This window comes from Drosophila persimilis, unplaced genomic scaffold, assembly GCF_003286085.1.
Source record: "Drosophila persimilis strain 14011-0111.01,24,50 unplaced genomic scaffold, DperRS2 tig00000000-arrow-pilon, whole genome shotgun sequence".
Taxonomy (NCBI): Eukaryota; Metazoa; Arthropoda; class Insecta; order Diptera; family Drosophilidae; genus Drosophila; species Drosophila persimilis.
This window is the reverse complement of record NW_020825288.1, coordinates 12,319,822-12,339,764: the sequence shown is the minus strand read 5'-3', so window position 1 is coordinate 12,339,764 and position 19,943 is coordinate 12,319,822. Positions and strand designations below refer to the sequence as shown.

The 19,943-nt window shown below is 45.6% G+C and overlaps 1 protein-coding gene across 1 annotated transcript in view; it reads right to left on the bottom strand.

The window, feature by feature from the left end:
- Window positions 1–216: 216 nt before the first annotated feature.
- Window positions 217–19,943, bottom strand: part of LOC6588162 (alpha-2 adrenergic receptor) — a 41,331-nt gene continuing 21,604 nt past the window's right edge. The window contains exons 2-3 of the mRNA XM_026984247.1: window positions 3,020–3,178; window positions 217–1,334 (exon numbers count right to left, since the gene is read on the bottom strand). Coding sequence (XP_026840048.1) covers window positions 219–1,334; window positions 3,020–3,178 — 1,275 coding nt within the window. The 3' untranslated portion in view covers window positions 217–218. The remainder of the gene's footprint in view (window positions 1,335–3,019; window positions 3,179–19,943) is intronic.

Sequence of the window (19,943 nt, the reverse complement as noted above, 5' to 3'; positions counted from 1 at the left end):
CAATGTTCGTTACTTTTAAAAAAAAAAATATACCCACGCATCGGGAAATTGGGGTTAATGGATCGGGACTGAGATATTACCAAACCGAAGCAAATCTAACGCCTGTAATGCTGATACGAGCCATGTCCATAGCCCATGGGTGTGCTGCCCATGGCACGTTCGGTAGCCTTCTCGATGCTCGCATAAACGCACCTGTAACAGCACACGTAGGCCAAACATCACTTGAACAGGATGCGCCTGAAGGCGCGCCGGAAGTCCTTGTTGAAGATGGTGTAAATGGCCGGATTGAGGGCCGAGTTCATGTAGCCCAGCCAGAAAGCGATGGCGAACGCTGACTCGGGGATGTTGCAGTGGCTACTACAGGCCGGCACCAGGATGTACAAGAAGAAGAAGGGCAGCCAACAGGCAATGAAGCTGCCCATGATCAGGCCCAGGATGAGTGTGGCCCGCTTCTCCTTCTTGCGGGCGATCCGTCGCTTCTCCTTTTCGGGATCCCGCGGCTTCGGCGTCTTGGGAATGGCTGGCTCAAGCTCGGCCTTGACCACCTGCTGCTGCTGCTGGTTTTTGGCTACCGCCGCGGCAGAAGGGGTGGGACTTTTGGCTGACGCCGCGGCGGCAGCTGCCTTCGATTCGTTGCGCCGCTGCTGGTTCGATTTGCGTCCAAAGATCGGCTGGCAAAGGCGAAACTTGAGCGGCTTGACCACGGCACAGCGACTGACCACGCCCGAGTCCGAGCTGGAAGGATCGAATTCACTCACCATGTCCGTGTCAACGCCCACGGATAGCGCCCGACAGCGTCCGCCGATCGGCGACACTCTCAGCTCGTTGCTGGACGTCACTGTGGTCCCCAATGCGGCTCCACTGGCCCCGCCCACGCCGCCACCCGCGTTGTTGGCAGCCTCCACACTTCCATTGTTGTTGTTGAGGGCATTGATGGAGTTGTTGCTGCCCATGGACGGGGGCACGGGCACATTGAGGCCAACGCGGCCCGTGGCTATGGTGCTGACCTGAAGCGTCTCCTTCGGCGAGCTGGGGGAGCATAGCTGGCCAGCTGACACGGTGACCGCATTCGCATTCGCGCCACAATTGGGATTGGCCGAGTAGGCGAGCACTGTCTGTGCTGCAACAGCCTCCAGCTCCCCCGCCTCGGAGGTGGATATGTCCGAGGCCAGATCCATGGTTACCGTTGGTATTTGCATCGGTAGCGTGGCACTGTTCGGTGGTGTCTCAATGGTGGCTATCTGTCGCTGCTGGTGCAGCTGCAGCGCGGAGGCGGCGCTGGAGGATGGCATCGGTATTGTTCCTTTCTTGTTGGCGGTGGTGAAGCTCGTTACCTGAGGGTAGTTTCGGAACAAATAGAGGAAAACAATAATTAGGCTATCTGACACAAACACATATCATATCTCAAGGTAGTTCAATCCCAAGCTCGGCTTCTACCTTCTGGACCCCCCATTTGCCCCCGTTAAGGCATTGCAAATTGGGTTTCAGATTCACGTTCGCACTCGCATCTGCATGCGACGGAGACGGGGACAGATGCAGATACAGATACAGATGGCCAAACACTTGCAACAACAGTTTTCCATTTCGAAAATCCCGTTTAAGGCAACTGGCGGGACTGGCAGGAGAGACGGGTCAGTGCGTGCGGTTTACAAAAACACGGGTGGGATCTGTTGCTGGGGGCCTGTCAGGGCTGTGAGTGTCTGCTGCAATGGAGAGGGCTGGCTGTGCATATTCAATGCGCGAAAAGCAGCAACAATTACCAAGAGCAATTAACAGAGACACAGACAGCGTCCAAACTGAACACGAGAATAAAACTGGTACGAGTGCTAGAGTCGACTGTTGGCGACTAAGCTATACCCCATAATCGGAGTCTATTGGGCTTTATTGTCCCCCATCTTCTGTATAAGGAGGATACGAGGATATGAGGATCTGTATTCAAGGTCAAAGAACTGTCGGAAATACCCTCACATTATATAAGTACAGCGCATTACAATGCACAGAATAAAGCGTAATGTCAGCATACATATGTGTGTCCCTTTGTCCCTCCCTGTTTACACCGTCGCGCTCTGTGTGGTTCTCTCTCTCTCTCTCTCTCTCTGTGTCTGTCCATTTTCCGTTAATCGCTCGTTTGGGCCGCTGCTCCTGCATTTGTTTGCATGAAATGGCCGGCAAGTGTCGTTCATATAGCCAGTCCTGGCCAGTTCCTGTTTTCCGCACTTTTCTTTCCATGTGTTCTGTCTGTGTGTGTATCTGTGTGTGTTCCGTCCGTTCAGTTAATTGAAAATGCAAATTGTGTATGAATTGGATGGTGGACTGGCAATGGACTCGCACCATCGCTGGCATTGCAGGTAATTGACGCAGTCCACGTCGATCATTAGAGACTTTTCACTCCATCAGTGGATTAGGTGGCGTTCCGATAATTTTCAACAAAAGCTGCGCTAAAACACGACAAAGGAGAGGCTCACACCCAGGAACCAAGGCCAAGGGAAAGAGAGAGAGAGAGAGAGAGTCAGCAGAAGCCATTCAATAGAATGGCCCTGTTTGCTGCAGACGTGGCCAACAGCTGCAGCGGCCAAATTGCAGCGTTGGCACACAATCCGCAACCCAAACCAACCAAACCGAAATCCCCCACGTATCCTCCAAGTTGATGGAAAATTGAGGCTAAGCATATGTGTGTGTGTGCTCTCAATTCGGAGTTTCCTGGTAATGCACAATTACTTTAAGCAGGTGAAAGGTGGGCAAATATTGAGCATACGCCGCATATGCCATAGCGATTCGCCCGAGCGAAGGGAGAGCAATGGAAATTACATTTGCTCAGTGAAATGTAAAAATTTTCCATCCCCTGCATTTCGCATGAAGGACATTTTGTGGGCAAACGCATTAGTACCTCAGATATGGCATTCCCTCAAATGGGCTTGCATCAAAGTTCATTAGGAACCCACACCCAAGGACTGAGGGTCAGTCCGCACCGACTTCCATGAACATGGAGTGGAAACACAATAGCGGGGTACACACTCACCTGTTCGTTGTTTGTTTTGCGCGGATGCTTTTTGATGCCTCGCCGCGCCCGCGCCTTGGCGGCAAAGTAAATTCGTATGTACACAAAGACCATGATGCAGCTGGGGATATAGAAGGAGCCCAGGGCCGAGTACAGCACATAGCCGATGTCCTCGCTCAACTGGAATAGATATGGATAATGTTTAAGGAGATTATTAGTTGGCGAATTGAGCAGAATGATTTAATTCAAGTGTAATTTTCTCTGCCTTGGCTTATTCCCTTTGCTCCAGCTTATGGCACACATTACTCGTACTCGTGCTCGTACTCGTGCTCGTACTTGTGCTCTTTACAAAGTTAACTCAACTATCGGTGGCTAGATTAAATTTGATGCACAACCGCCGCCATCCTCTTTCTCTCTATCTCTGCTTGACTTTTTATCCTCTTACCTATTCAGAAGCTGAATATGCTTTGGGCCATTTTTTCGGGCTGATAGTGGGGGGGGGGGCCGTTGAGTGCATTAGGCTGATTTACTGGAAAATACATTTTCACTGCCGAAAAATGCCTTTGTCTGCTGCTGTCTTCTCCATCACTGAGCATTTACGTGAAAAATGCAAAAGAGCATGAAATTTCATAAGACTAAATGAAGTAAGAGTATTAGATTTCCAGCCACAAAAGAGCCTCCACCTGCCAACGCCCAAAATTTTTGCTGGGAAATATTAAGGAAGAATTATGTACCACATTTTGTGGCACTTGCATTTCGTTTATTTAAAGCTGGCGGAATTAAAACGCTTATAGTGGCCGCTGTTGCTGCTGGCTGTTGCTCTCACTTTACAAAAATTATGCAAATTAAGTGTTTTGGATGAAAGGCATAGAATAAAAAGAAAGAAAGGCTAAATTCGGGTGTGCCGAAGATTAAAATACCCTCGTAGTATGTAGAGTGATATATGTAGTGATGATCCCATTTTGATTAAATGATTCGACTCAAATCCTGTCTGTGGCAAGTCTATGCAAACTTTCAGTAAGATATGTTATAAACTGGCTCGTTGCTCGTAGCTATTAAATGACTATCAAAAAAGTATGTCTTCGATGGTCGGAAGTCTTTCATTTTCCTACAAAAATCTGCTCGGAATCATAGCACCCTCGGCAAGGGTACAGAAAGTGCACTTGAAGTGAATGGCAGCCAAGAGGCGGATCGGTAGAAGGAGCAGCAGCAGGAGCAGGAGCAGGAGCAGGGCATGGCCTTTTGAGTCCCGCTTTGTTGCAGTTGTTGTTCGTGTTGTTCGCCGGCGAGTGGCGTGCATAATGAAAAGCCTTTGTCCCGCTCTTGTTGCTGGTGTTCTGGCTACTGGCTGATGCTGCTTCTATACATAGCTCAGACGACCCCTCAGTCCTTCCCCAAGCCACGCATAACTCTCGGCGAAGGGCCCTCCTTTGTTTAAGCCACCTCAGTAGATGGGTTTGGAAGTGGAGTGGAGTAGAGTGGTATGGAGGGTACGGGGTAATGGAGTGCCCTGTGCCTGTGCCTGTGCCTTTGCCGGGCATCAGCTGGCCACAACTTGAGCTCCTGCTTGCCGCTTGGTTGCAGGCAACAGAGCAAAGAAATCGACAGGCGATTTATAAAAATTGTGAAAAAAGGAGTCTGGTCACAAACGAAATTTATTTAAGTTTTAAGCTGCTTACAACCCTCATACTCGTACGAGTACTGGTGCTCCTCCCACACACTCTTACACACACACAAATTGAATTTCAGCAGAGCTAACAGTAAATAAGAGCACATAGTTGCACTCGCATGTGGCAGGGGCAGAGCCAGCTTAAGTGCAGCCCAGTTTATCATAAGCCGCAGGCGAAGTTGCTGCAGGGGCAGGGGCAGGGGCAGGGGTACAGGACAGGCTGAGCTAGACAACTTTATCCTGCTGCCAAAGCAGAAAATAAATTTCCCTCCGATGCTGCTGCTGTTGCTGCTGCAGCTCCTCCGGGACGGACTCAGGACTCAGTTGCGGCAACAAAATAAGCATAAAGTATTAAGCGTTGAGTATAATGTTGCCGAAATATACATCAAGTGGCAGGTTGAGACGAGCTTGGAGAAGCCACCAACAGCTACTTAAGCAGGATTCTTGAATGCTGACGTCGCTGTCTGCCTCTGCCTCTGCCTCTGCCTGGCTGTCTCGGTTTTCAACTTATTGCCTGCCTGCCACACAGGCAAACGAGAAGCTGCAGTTGCACCAACTCGGTTAGTGTTTTTGTTTTTGTTGCTGCTTCGGTTATGGTTACGGGTGCTGTTGCTTTTGCAGGAGCAGCAGCGTAACAAATCGTCTCATCATTTACGGTTTACTGTTGATATATTGACAGCATTTGTCAGCAAAACGAACTGAAATCGCTTCCCAACCAGAAGTGAGAGCCGGTTGCATTAAAGCCAAAACTGAAGCTGAAGCTGGGGGCAGAAGTTGGCCAAAAACTTTCTGTGTAGGCCCAAAAGTTACGCACACACGTACCTCGGCCCGGGAAACACCTGTAGCAACAACGTGCCAACTTTTCCACACTGATAATGATGTCGGGCCAGGGGGCGGAGGACAAACTCGTATATTTTATTAACGTATTTGAACAAAGCTCTTAAACTGACATTTGTACCAGAGAAAAAACTAAGCTGGCTGTCACTGGCCTGGGGCTACACACCTGCTTTGGGGCCAGGAGCGTGCTATTGGGGCCGGAAACTACTGGACGAACAAATAAATTGTCAACTGTGTGCGTGACGTTAACTTTTTCTCAACGGATTTAATGTAATTGAAAGCTACATTTTGCTGCTGCATTTGTCCTGTCCTACCGGTGCCTGTAGCCTGTTTTCCGTTTGCCGTTTTCCTGGCTAACTCATTTACCTACTGCCAATCCTCTCTAGGCATCTCTGATGATGCTTGCATACGACACGTTTTCTACCGACGCTCTTTTCGAACTGGTTTCATCGAATTAATTCAGCTTTGCAGTTACACCAAAATTCCTGCAAAAAATACTAAACATTTTTCGTTTTTTGTTTCACCAGCATTCAGCAAGATCTTAAAAATGTCCCAAAACTGTATAAAAATGATATTCCTTGTTTTGTCCTAAGAATTGTCTAATGGACGAACCCGATTTTAATGTTTAATTTGAATTGCTTGTCGGTGGAAAAGATATAGTGCTTTTCCGCTGTGCTATAGCCATCCTTTGAGCCATCCCTCAATCCGTCCCCTCATCCGTCTATCCACAAGCTGCATTTGTGCTAATTTGCAGATTTTCAAATTGCAGAGGGCGCTTTTGTTTATTGAAAAGTTTTTTGCAAGCGTACACCGAAGAAAAGCGAGAAAAGCGGGGAGAAGAGCGAAGGGAAGAATACGATGCGAAAAAGAAAAATAATTATTCTGCAATTTTTAATTAAATGGCAATGGTAATTGTTGTTGCTGCCGCTCCTGGGTCCTGGGTCCAGGGTCCTGCATCAAGGAACTTAAGCTGACGGAAACAAAAACTCATTATGCGCCACCAAATTCGTTAGGAGGAGAGTGGCAACAGGAGCAGGAGCAAGTGTTGATGATGACAAGTGCCCGAGAAGGATGATAGAGAAAAACCAGGGAAAACAGAGCAAAATGAGAGAAAAACAGAGTAACAGAGGGTTGATGAAAGGGCTGGATGAGCATGGGCCCGGAGCACACTCCGAGTGGAAATTTATTGAAATGTAAACATGGAAAAGCAAGCGGAAATGAGCGTAATTAAAAATATTAAAGTCCGCTCGGCTGCAAACGGCACGTGCCACGTGCGAGGGATATTTGAAGATAAAAAACTTACAGGTAAATCAACTGGCCGCAAGACCCTGTGGAGTTTATGGCCACCAACTGCTACCAGCCATCGCAAATAATACGAAATGAAGTAAAATAGTGAAGAAATTCCGTTGTCAACACAAAAGAATTTCAATCCGAATAGCGCGGCATTGCACAAAGTTTGCACGCAGAAAAAAATGTGGAATAAAAATGGGTCTGAACAAAAAGTCGAGCCAGAGCCAAGCACGGAAATGTACAAATAGAGAGTGTGTGTATTTGTACATATACTACATATACAAATGCACACATACATACATATAAGAAAAGCGTTCTTTTCCCTGGACACCAAGAGCTGGAGGAGGAGCTGCTGTCATCATCAGCATTATTGTCCTGGTTGGGTGTTTGTTGCTGCTCCAGCAAGTTTTTCCAACAGCAGTAAGCCAAGTCTTGACGTTGGACTGCAGGGACTGCAGCGAGGACTGCAGGAGAACTGCACCGCAGGCTGCGGGGACTACAAAGGACCAGGGGACTACAGGACTACCCATTCGGACACGCCAAGGACAAGAACGCACTGAGACAATCAATAAATCTAAAGTGCAACTACAGGCGAAGACGCCTTTTTGACCCTCGTTTTGTTCCCTTTTGACAGTGTTGTCAATACTTGAAGGGGTCGGTCCAATATACCGCCCCAGACTGCTCCTCTGGTGTCTCTCGTTTGTCGCTGCCTTCTGAAGCAGCAGCCATTTTGTACAGTTTGCATAGCCAATTTGCATGGCAGTAGCGGTAGTATTTCTTTGCCCTCAACTCCGTCTTTAACATCCGCTTGGTTCTCTTGCACTTCACTTGACTGCATTCCGCATTGGCATTTCCCATTTCCCATAGCTTTTCCTTATTTTCTATTAGTCATCGCCCGCTGACTTTATTTGCCTTTGCCTTTACCATTGCCGTTGCCTTTTCGCATTTCCACAAATTAACGCTTGCCCGCACATGCCATAAATGTAAATCAAGTGAATTCTTATTTTTCTTCTTCGAGGAGTATATAAGGGCTCCATCCAGCCATCCATTCATCTCCTCGCGCCATTTAGCCCGGGACAATGACAATGTCCACCAAGAGCCACTGACCGCGAATTTTGTAACAATTAAAAACGAAAGACAATGAGACATTCACGATTCCCCGGATATTCTTTTCGGCTCTGCACTCTACAAAATGGTATTTTTTTAGAAAAATACAAGCATTCGTTAGTTAATTAAATTACAAAATGTATTCTTTTCTATTCTATTATATATTTTGTATATTCTCTTTTTTGTTGAGTTTATTGTACCCTCCAAATGAAGTGAAAATAGATGCGATCCGATCCCCTTTGTGTTGTGGCTTTGTTGTAAAATAACGAAAGAATTATTTGCATTTCAATTTGTTTAATAAATTCGATGGCAAAAATCTCCCAGACGCCCCTCGCGGGCCTGTTAAGCCAGCAGCATGGCTTATTTGTTATTACCGCTTAATTGCGGCTAACGGCATGCTTCATTAAATTGCAATTTTTCAGGCTCTGAGCCCTGGAAATGCAGCTCAGTCACGGTCCACGGACTCCACTAAAAAAATAGGCAACAAATACGAGTACAAGGAAAAAACTGTGGACGGAATTATGCTGGAGGCTTTTTAATTGCTGCGGCCAGTTTTATGGTTTTATTATTTGATTTCATGGATTCTCAGCCAGGACAGGGATAGGGATAGCGATAGGAGCAGGAGATGGAGTCACAATAACAATGGTCAGGCTCAAGCCCCGCAGTCGGAGGTCCTTCCCGGAATGAATGCCTGGCTATGCGCGGTATATCCGCTGCGAAACGACCATTTTATTATGCGGCCTGATATTTTTAATAGCAACCACTTTATGCTGATTGCCAGCCGTTCCCAGCCGGTTCGGCTTAATATTATCGTAAAAATAAAAATAAAATATCAACAAAAGAGCCCGCCCAACAACTGTTGCTCTATGGTTGTTCCTGTTGTTGTCGCGCCGTAGATTCGTTGTTGTTTTTATGAATCCTCGGCTGCGGAAATTACTTGTTGACACGCAGACAGCCCCCGCCGCATACCGGGTGTATCGGTTCGGGGCCTTTCCTGACCTGGTCTACGCCGATTTGTTTTCTCAGTTTGCCGCCTTGGTAAATTTCCAGTCGTTTTCCACTGTTTCATACCCTTAAAAGGGGGTATTCCAATTCCGTTTGGATGTTTGTTATGCAAGATACTGATAAATAGTATGCATGAGTCTATGAGGTTTGAGATCTGCAGATAGTATCTAGTGAAATTTTGTTTCTTCTTGCAAATATTATCGCAATGAAATTTAAAACATACAAAAAAGTAACAATTATATTATAATTATTATTATTGGAATCGTTGGGGTGTGGATTTGAAGACGTCTTCGATGATTCAGGCAGAAACAGGTGGTTTGTGTTTTAAGAATGAACATTAATCAACAGTTAAATTTGACTTTGAATTAACTGATTCTTGACTTATTATTCTAAACTCTATTATATCGACTGTTAAATAACAAGGACACCATTTATCGTTCTACTCTTCTACTATTCTCATACTATTCCATGGTGTACGAATAGATTTCGAGCAGTAAGGGTATATAGACTTCGACGTGCCAAAGTTCGTGCAGTATTTTTTTGCAGCCCGCCTGAAATTGTGACTGATGTTTGCCGTTAGATGACTGTAATTATGCAACACGATTTGACTTGCGTTTTATTTGATTACCGGTTGCGTTGCGGGCTCATTGTGTGGCCGGACCAGGCCCGACCGCCCAACAACCAGGCCCCTCCCCTTTGATGACTCTATCCACCAGGCTGATAGGGGCGTGGAGTGCCCCGTTTAGCTATTGATTTTGTGTCATTGGTTATAGTCTTCCGAAGAACAAATGAGTTGTGTAATTAATACGGGCTTTTGTCTTGTTACGAGAATAATGGCAGGCACATAAATAGCACAATAAGCCGATGTCAAGCTGGATCGGAACAGGATGTAGCGTAAAATAGCAGAAAATTAATTTTCATTTGTGGCTGGGGGGTTTCTCTGTGCCAAGGGGCTAAGGGTGTCTGCCTGCGTGTGTGTGGGAGCGCGTGTGTGTGGCAGGGGAAAGGCCTAAATGTATGCTAATATTATGCCTTTAACCACAATGTCGCATGCATTGTTAATCATTTGCAGTTGCCGGTTGTAACAAATTGTTGCCAAACGGTTGTTTGGGACTCCGCAAACTTGTACACAAGTGGCACGACGACCAGAACCAGACCCAGACCCAGAAACAGAAACAGAACCAGGCTCAGGCCCAAAGTGGCAACGGTCTCGTTAATTTTAACAGTAAATTAAATACATGCCTTCTAGGACTGGGCCCCAAAGCAGAGACCAGCACCAGCACCAGCACCGGCCGGAAGCTGCCACTGAACCGTGCTTCAAGCCGAAACAGGCAGTCTGGCATAGGACAGAGCCATACGATAGCTGTCCGTATTCCGAGTGTCTATGTATGTATTAATGTTTGTACTTGTTCCTGTGCTTGTGTTTGTGAGTGAGTGAGCCCGGCAGGCCAATTGCGAATTTAAAATGATATATGCAAGAGCAGTATCACTGAGGGAAAAACCCCAGACCCTAGTATAAAGTTTTAAAATTATGTCCTATGAGGTATTTAACAGAATATAGAATGCTTTGTGGAAGACTAAAACCTATTTCTATTCATGGTCAGTACCAGCGGCCTGAAGACTAAATGACCTTCAGATAAGAGGATTATAAAATTGTTCGTAATTTTTAATATCACCTTTTTCAGAGCTGACAGTCAAAGCTCCGAATGCTAAAAGGGGTTCTCAGTACGAATATCGAAATAATTAAGAATATTAAAAAGCAACTTAGCATGAAACTTTGTTCCTAAACAAAGCCCTACTTTAAAATAAAATTACAAAATGCAAGTTCCTAACAATGCCTTAGTTAATTATATCTGTTTTGCTGAATTTAACTGAGCTATTACAGAATATTTACATATATACGTTTAACTTTTGTTTCGCATCTGTTGGATAAAATTCTAGGTCATACCGTATGATAATAGTTCTTTCCGGGAGTTTTGAAAAACAGCACACTTTAGATGCATCCCTTAAGGTCTTTACAATCTTATAATCCCATAACTTAAGAAGAGCTCTCATGATCGTATTTTTTTATTTAAACGTGTCATAGTTTTTATATATGATATCTATTTTGTTGTCTTAAGGATTGTCTTGATTTCAAAGACTTTTTTAGTATTGTTTCGGTGCTGCACTCAAACCTCTATCAAATGCCATCTACAACGTATTTATGTTCAATGGCTGACCAAATTTCCAACCGGCCTGAACGATTGGGCAAAAATAATTACTGTGTTTTGCCTGCCGAGCAAATCTTGCTCGTACTGGTTTTGTCCTGGCACGCACACACTTGTGGCAGCAGGCGACACGCAGCAGCAACAGCAACAACCGGAACTACAACAAGAATGTTGCACAAATTTTAACGCTTAATGGTTATTGACACACAAACAGACCAACAGGGAAGAGAGAGATTCGGGCTGCAGGGCAGAGGAGTGTAGGAGGACCTACCCGTAAGGATAGGAATGGGACAACTGCTGCTGCTGCCATGGACAAGTTGCCGTATGGCAGAGGATAGGAGATGTGACCCACAAAAGGAGTGGGACTCGACCGCAACCCCATGACCAGGACCAGGCCGCACGGCCAGAACGATAACAAGCACAAACTACAAGAACGCCTGGCACTCAACAAGCAAAACAGTTTTCCACATATCACGCAATTTTCATTCGTGTTGTTGTTTCTGTTCTTTCGGGTTGTTTGTTTTCCCCCGTTTACTGTCTCCCGATCTATAGAGAGGGACTACAGCTGTTATTTATGGTTTTAAATACTTATAAAAATGTGCTGGCATGTGTGCGTGCTGCAGGCATTATTGCATTTCAATGCGCCAACGATGCGTATACGCAATGAAGCAACTTCGTCGTAGTCTCTCTAGCCTCGTTCTATATCCATGTACCATGTACCATGTACCATGTAGAAATGCAGAAAATAAATGAATTACACTAGAAAATATTGATTTTAGTCCTCGGTTTTTGCAAAACTGATGTGTCACGATTCTGTTCACCAACGAATTTTGCGAAAAACTGGGAATGTTTTTTAAATACAAGTATGTAAATTTGTTCTACATTGAACCCCTGCAATCAAACGATTTTAATATGTTTTTTGGCATTATTTTGGTTTTCAATATTTTACCGCAGAGAACTTTGGCCACATGTCGACTAACCGCTCCAATAAACAAATAAAAAATACTATTATGTTAAATTGGAAATGACTATTCTCATTCCCATGCAAACAAACAGATGCCAACAATGAAAATTTTACCATGCCGTATGACAATATCAAAGCCGCCAACGCTTTGCATTATTGTCAATAAATTATTGTGTTAAAACATACCAAGAGTAAAATTACGTAGGTATAAACCTCAGATTTTCTGCAGCTTAAAAAGCAAAGAAAAATATTCAAGAGCAAATTGAAGACAAGTGCAATTGCAAAATATTTGTTTCACTTCTATTTGATTAATATCCGCTTGAATTAAATTTTAAATCATCCCATAAGCTTAATTTCATTGCTTCCATTTGGCTGATTCAGCCAGTGCCCAGATTGGTCAGCATTTACGACCGCTAAAAGCATCAGTATTGGCAGTATTCATTTTCATTATCCGACCGCGGGGCAGGCAACGTCTGCTGGTGTCTGTCTGCCTTTCTGGATCTGTGTTCGAGTGCAATTTCATTAATGGCTAATTAATTGCAACTTTATTTCGCGGTCTGTTGACGCTGCCAACCTTTTTGTAGTGCAACAAAATGTGTTCAATGCACGCAAGCCAAAATGAGGCAGCTGCCACAAGTCAGACACGAAGGCAGGAAGCGGCTGACGCCTCCGCCGCCCCTTCGTTTTGCTATGTAAAATTCCGGTAATAATTTTGTTTTAATTTTCATTAATTTTTAAGCATTGCTCTTTTACACGAGCAGGAGCAGGAGCAGGAGCAGGCGCATGAGCACGTGCGCTCGAAAATGCATATTCAGTGCATTGGCTGACTGAGAGGCACTTAATATTAAACGATTGCACAAGGGGCCTCCTCCTCTCATGGTGTGCTTTTCCGACATGGGTGTGCGTGTTTTAAAATCGTTAAACATGTTCACATACACACATGCCCACCTATACAGGCGAACTAAAGCTACAACTAATTAGAGCACTAATTAGCGTTATTAAAATACGACAACGACGTCATCAGCATCGCCGGTAAGGCAATAGAAATGAGTGTGCCACAAGGGTAGACAGTGCCACACACACAGCGAGGAGCTGCGGGACCGTGGCAGCTGTCAGCTGGCTGCCTTGACTCCGTCTCAGTCTCCGTCTGCCTTTGCCTTTGCCTGGGAAGCTGCCCATTAAAAGCACATTTAAGATGTTTACAAACGTGCTCTAAGACACTGCACACACCAACACCTCCCTCGTACACCCCCACTGACACTGATACAGAAACATCGCTACACGCATTCGCTGTCAGTTTTTGCACGGGCGAAACTAGAACGATGGAAGCCGCGGAAGCAACAACTGCTTCGAGGCGGAAACGGAAGTGTGCCAGCAGAAAAGTGAGAAGGTACGTGAGAGACAGGGGTGGAGTATAGAATAAGCATACTTAGGGAGGCAAAAGATGGCCTCTAATTTGGCCCGTACTCCAGACTTCATTTTACAACAGATATTACCACCAAAAAACTGGTGAAAAATAATGCGTGAGGACGTAATTACGGCGTGTCGAACCCTATATACCCTCTCATCTCGACTGGAATCTTTTAAGGTCTGTCTTTGTCAGGGCCTTTCTATCAGCGCCTACAATATTCGAGCCCAATCGGTTTTAAGTCGGACAGTACATTTTCAAGAAACAGATGAAAAGTCTTCGGTAAATTATATCAAGCTGTATATATGCTTTTGAGGTCGGAGATACTTCTTTTTTTGTGTGCTAAATGTGTGTACACCCCCAAAAGGATACAAAAGCGAATCACAACGCATTTGATTGGCCCAAAATGAGGGCCAATTCGGCAGGCGGAATAGGGAGTCGGAGGCCCTGGCTAAAACTTTACTTTAATTGACAGCAAAAAGCAATTTGCCTCATTACAAGCAACACGAGCGTAATTAAATGCTACCCTGGGGCAGGCAGCAGCTCTGCGACCCCGGATGGAATCGTCAGCCACCAGACACCATTTTCCGTACCATTTTCCACAGCTCCCTTTGCCACCACACATTGGACGGAAAAGCTTTAAATTTCCCAATGCTTTGACCGACAAAGGGTCCAGAGCGGACGGCAGATAGCAGACAACAGCAGACGACATGCGATTTAGTTTCTTATTTGACACTTTTCCGCAAAGCTTTTCCTTCGCTGTGTTTTTTCCTTGTTCTTCCGTGTCGGGGCAGAGAGGAAACGTTCGGCATCTGTCGACGTCGGCTGCAGCTATGGCAAATGTCATTTAAAGGACAATAATGGCGGTCGTTGTTGCTGCTTAAGTCAAGCGAAAAGTTCTCTCTTTTTTTGTCCCCTTTTGCGCCTGGCGCCGCATTTAAAGTCGAGTTAAAGTTCAAGTTACTGTGACAATCTGCGTCAGCTGTGGATCTTGGCATCGATTTACTCAAAATGTGACATAATTATTGCTCTCTTAGCACACGCACGCACTCACACACACACAAAGACATACACAGATTTATAGAGAAAGCGGATGCGGATACGGAAGCTGAGACTTAAGCGGATCTTTGTGTGTGTGTGTGTGTGTGTGTGTGTGTGTGTGTGTGCGTGTGCGTCCCCAAAGTGCCCCGCTGAACAAGTGCCATGGCTCCGAGGCGTCATCTTCCTGCTTGGTTTCTACTTTAGTTTATGGCAGTCCTGGTCTTGTGCCCCGACTGGGGACGAGAGGTCCGGCGATTTATGTGCGGGGTGTGGCTGGTCAGAAAGTTTTCATTAATTGTACTCGCATGTCAGCAGAAAAAAAACCAAGAGCCAGTGCCCACCCTCTTGCGGCATCTAATTTAATCAAGAGATGAGGAAACTTTAAGGCATCTTCAGGCAGCAGGCTCAGCAGAAAGTTTTCTAAGGGGGGGTCGGCCATGAGTAAATATTGAAATCTACAACCTCTGACCCGCATGACAGACGAACAACAGGGATAACAATGCCCCGCATACAAATTTGTGGGCGTTGCTGAAGAGATTTGTAAACAATATTTTGTGGCATACATTTGGGACAGCCGCCGCAGCCGCTTTAGACGCAGGGGTAAGAGAAAGCTGCTGCTTTTTGCTCTATATATTGGCATCTTCTGTGGCATCTTCTGCTCTGCGGCTCATCTCGATTTCGGTTTCGGTTACAGACGTTGCCTACTTTCCAGGGGACGGCTATTTGGTGTTCTTTTTATTGGGCCTGCTGTGTGTGTGTGTCTGGTCTGAAGTATTTGTTTCATTGTTGCTCGTTTGTTTGGCTTTCTCCCTGGCTGAACTTTGCTTTGCCTTGCTGCCAGAAGGAAGAGCGGAATCAGAAGGTTTAGCAGGTTTAGCGGCTTTAAGCAGAATATCTTTGCGAAGCGTATAATGTGAAAAATGAGCAAATGAGATTAAAAGTTTCGCTGGCTGCTAGAGGCTCCTCTTTATGGACTGACAAGTCCAGTCACACAAACGCCTCAGGAAGAGCCTGGTGTGGTCTGGTCTGCTCTGGTCAGTTGGCTGACACTTCAAAAATGCAATCAAGCGTAAGCATAAATATTTATGGTACACATTTTTTCGGCTCCAATCAATTTTGCATTAGGCAGAACATTTCAAAGGAAAAAGCGAACATATTTACAGAGACACTACCGATGAAAATCAGACCAAATGTTTCGACATAATTTCACAAATACAAAGGCCGAACCAGAGCAAAAACCAGCGATAGCAATGCGTTCCGCCAGCACTGAAATTTATTACGGAAATTTCGAAACGTATGGCCAGAAGATACTTTACTGCTGTTGGCCATGGCCAGAGTTGGGTGCCGACTGCGGCCTCAGACTGGGGACTAGGTCCTGGGTTTTATTTTCTTGGTGCCTGGCACACTCGTGATTGCTTTGCAGTTTTATAAATGTATCTGCCCTGGGTGGCTGGGGATCCCTTTCCGCTGGATCTTAGTCCTATGCCCCCTAGTCCTATGCGTAGCTATGTCTGATCATAAAATCAATATGCGCATACTAAAATTTTATTTCTTTACAATTTGTGTACGAATTTGTGCACTCCTACTCCTCCGCCGCATGGGCAACGATTTTCCGCGCGTTGCTTTGTTTTTCCTTCTGTCTCTGATTCTGCCTTTTCCTTGGTCTTTTGTTGTTTTGTAGTCCATTTAATTCGTGCCATAAAGGACCTGACTGGCAGGGTGCACATGCTTTGTCCATTTTCGGGCGATGTGGATGTGGAAATGGAAAACGTTGTTTTGACATATTTTTCCCGTTTATGTGTCCCCTGGCTGATCCGCTGGGTGTTGCTCGCTTTTTTATTACGAGTATTTCGTTTCGCTTTCGCTTTGGTTTGGTTTGCTTTGCTTTGGTCCTACACGTCGCTGATGGCATTGGCATTCCCACACGGCATATGCTTGATAATTGCTTTGGCATTTGGCAACGCCTTTGACACGGTAAATGACTGGCGAGTATTTGCTCCACTGGCTTCGGTTTCCCAAATGTGTTTGCCCAGCCATCGTGAGGGTGTGGGGCAGAAAAGGGAGAGGGGATGGGTTCCTTGTAAGCCACTCCATTATGTCGTTTAAGGCATTCAATACAAATTGGTAATATCTCATTTATTCCCATTTTGGTCGTGTCTGTCTTACTCATACATACTCGTACTCGTACGTCTGCCCGCACTTCGGTCATGGCTGAATGGCTATGTAGTAGAGAGGATGAGATTGTCTCCACCACTCTATGTATGTGTTGGCCGCAAAGTCCTTGGGCGTATGTATGTGTGTGCTGACCACGTACGCAAACAAACAAACAACAGAACAAACCGAAAAGAGACAGACGCCGACACCGACACCGACACTCGTTCAGCGTCGGGGCGATTGTGAGTGACCAAATGTCAAATATACAACAGTACACACTTATTTCATTTCCAGATTTATGGCGGGAATTGTAAGTGTCCATCCATCCATCCCAGTCGGTGCTCGTGTAGCTGTCCCCGTCCCCCTCCGCGTCCCCATTCCTGTCCCTGTCTCTGTCTCTGTCTCTGGCACAATGACAGCAATTTCCGCTGACAGTCGTTGAAGCCAAGAGTCAGCCAAGAGACGGTATCATCTTTTCTTCTCCAGCCATGTCCTGTCCCTGCTATTCTTCTCTATCTCCTCTCCATTCTTTTTTTAGCATACTCTCTTGTTCTTGGCTGTTGGTTCTGCTTTGGTTGGTTCACGGTTCAGCTTCAGTTGCACTCGCGCAAAATGTCAAGGAGATGTGGGGAATGCTGCTGCATTTTCCATGTGATTGCTTGCCACAATCCATGGGGGGAACTCTCCTAGGGCAAACAAGACGTTGAATCTGAACCGCTCTCTGCCTCGCTGACAAACACGGACAAAAGCCAGGGCCACATACGTACAGTGTACATAAGTAATATGCTCGTCTGGGGTATGTGACACGAGTACTATCGACAGATCCGTCTTTATGCTTTCATCAATTCTCCCAAAAGAGTTCTGCTCTCCGTGTCCGTATTTGTGGCTTCCATTACTCGTCCGCCGCGGCGTATGGATTCCACGCACGTATTCCCGCTCGCTGTTTATGTCCGTGTAAAGAGTTTAACATGTGCTTGCCTGCGCTCCTGTCCTGCCACAACGCATATGTATTTCTTTTCATGCGGCAGCACGTACACAATATTGTATAACTACAATTGGAATATATCTCTCTGTTCTGTCCTGCAGCTAAATAATTGATGTGTTTGTGGCTGCTGCGAGATTCAAATTCTTGTGTTGACGATTTTGTAATTACTAGACGTTGGAGCCCGGCCAGGACGTGATCCATGACGGGAAACTGTTGGAACAAATAGAATCCCCCGTACTTAAAGCCTTTAGGCCCATTGGCTTTGCATGCCGGCGCCCCGTTAGCCCCCATTGGCCCACGCTGAAAGTGTCATAAAATGTGTCCATAAATAAAATCGACTCACTGACCAACGGACTGGCTGGCTCGTCATTAAGCGCGTGCGTGTTGCCGGCTTATAACTACTGCCATTTGGCTTACACGGAAATGAGCCCGGGCGGGGCTCGGACTCCGGCTTATGTGCCATCAGCAGGGGGCGGGGAGAACTTAATTTCCAGGCCAGATGAGCGGCTGCGGGCTGATTAGAGTGGTTTCACTGAGCCATGTGAATAAATAACCACACCAACAAAGGGAAAAGAAAATGTTAAGAGAATTGAGGTTGTTGGATTTTGCCGTAGGCAAAAGTCAAATTGAAACTCGGTTTTGGTTCTGGTTCCGGTTCCACACACAAGCACAACGATAAATTATGATCACAGCTAAACTTTATGGCACACAAATACATACATATGTACATATATACATATAGAGGCAGAAACACTCAGACACATGTGGCCGGTTGAATATTTTATGCTAAAACCCTAACCGCAGGACCGCCAGGCCCGACACCGACCCTGCCCCAAAACTCCAGCTAAAATCTCATGAAGTGAACATAAAACATGCAAATTAAAAGGTCCAAACACGTCGTCGTCCTACGAGTGAGCTCTAGTTGCTGCACCACACATACACTCACACACTCATACACGCATACACTCGTACACTCATACACGCACAAAGTGAACTAATTTACACAAAAACAATACAATTTGCGAACCCTTGTTTCATTTCCGTTGCCCCACACCCCCACCCCCATGGCCAATCCCCAGCTGTCCTAACCATCCCAACGATTCCTTCCACTTTCTGGTTGCTGTAACCTTATTTCCAGTTTGCTTAGCTCACAGCCAAATGGCGCCACCTAGACATTTATAACCTGCTTCTATCTCTTTCTGTTACCAGTCATCCGTCTCTTTCGCTCACACTCTTGCGATCTCTGTCGTACACATGCGTGCCTGCGTGGCCACATTGTAAATCTTACTGTCAGAACAGAGACCCAGAGACCCAGACACTGGGGCCACTTCATTTGGAGTGTAGGGCGAATGCCGGAGAATCTCCTTTGGCATATTTTTCACGCGCCCCCCACACACATACACACACACAAGCACACACACACCCTCTCGCAACACAGTGCCATCCACATCCACACAGAGCGACAATCAATGCTAACAATTTATGCCAAAAGTCATTCATGTTGGGCGTCCTGTATGCTGTAGGTATATGCTCCTTATACTCTTGCAAAGGGTATTATTATTTTTGCAACGAAAAATATTAAGAAATAGAGACGACTGTAAGTAAGTATCACTATAGAAACGATCGGCCGAAGAACAAGTCTTTCCCAGTAAGGGTATTCAACAATTCGGATCCCGTGGGTAGTAATCTTCTTTCATGTACTTCTTTAGCTTCCACTCGGGCTTTGACTTTTCTTTTCTTCTTCTTATAATCCCCACTAATTTCTGGGATAGTTCTAGAGGCATATGTGTGTGTGTGTGTGGGCTCTCTCTTAATTACATTGCCTTTTTGTGACCTTTGCTGCTGGCTCAGTGATAAAAACCAAAAAGAGACATCCGTAGGAGCCCAAAGATTGAGTAGAGTAAGAATTTAAGTGGAAATTATTTTAATCAAGTAATGCAGAGGAAAAGCAACAGTTCCTCCCTCCCGCGCGGCCCCATGCCCTTTTTGAGTGTGTCATACAAAAATTCCCCATTCGCAGTGCTGTTGCCATTTGGTTTCTGGCCTCAAAAAGTGGCCAAACTAATTTATTTGATTCATTTGAATGCAGATTTTGTTTTCTGATTACCGCGCCCACACACAGCCACACAGCACTCCCCGCTTCTTATACATGTATGTGGACTACTGTGGAAAGCGTTTTCCCCGTTTTAAATGTTTGCTTTTCATTTGAGGTCCCATGCATAAATCTCTGTTATTAGTGTATTTATATTCGCCCGACATTTTCACGCACCCTCGAGCA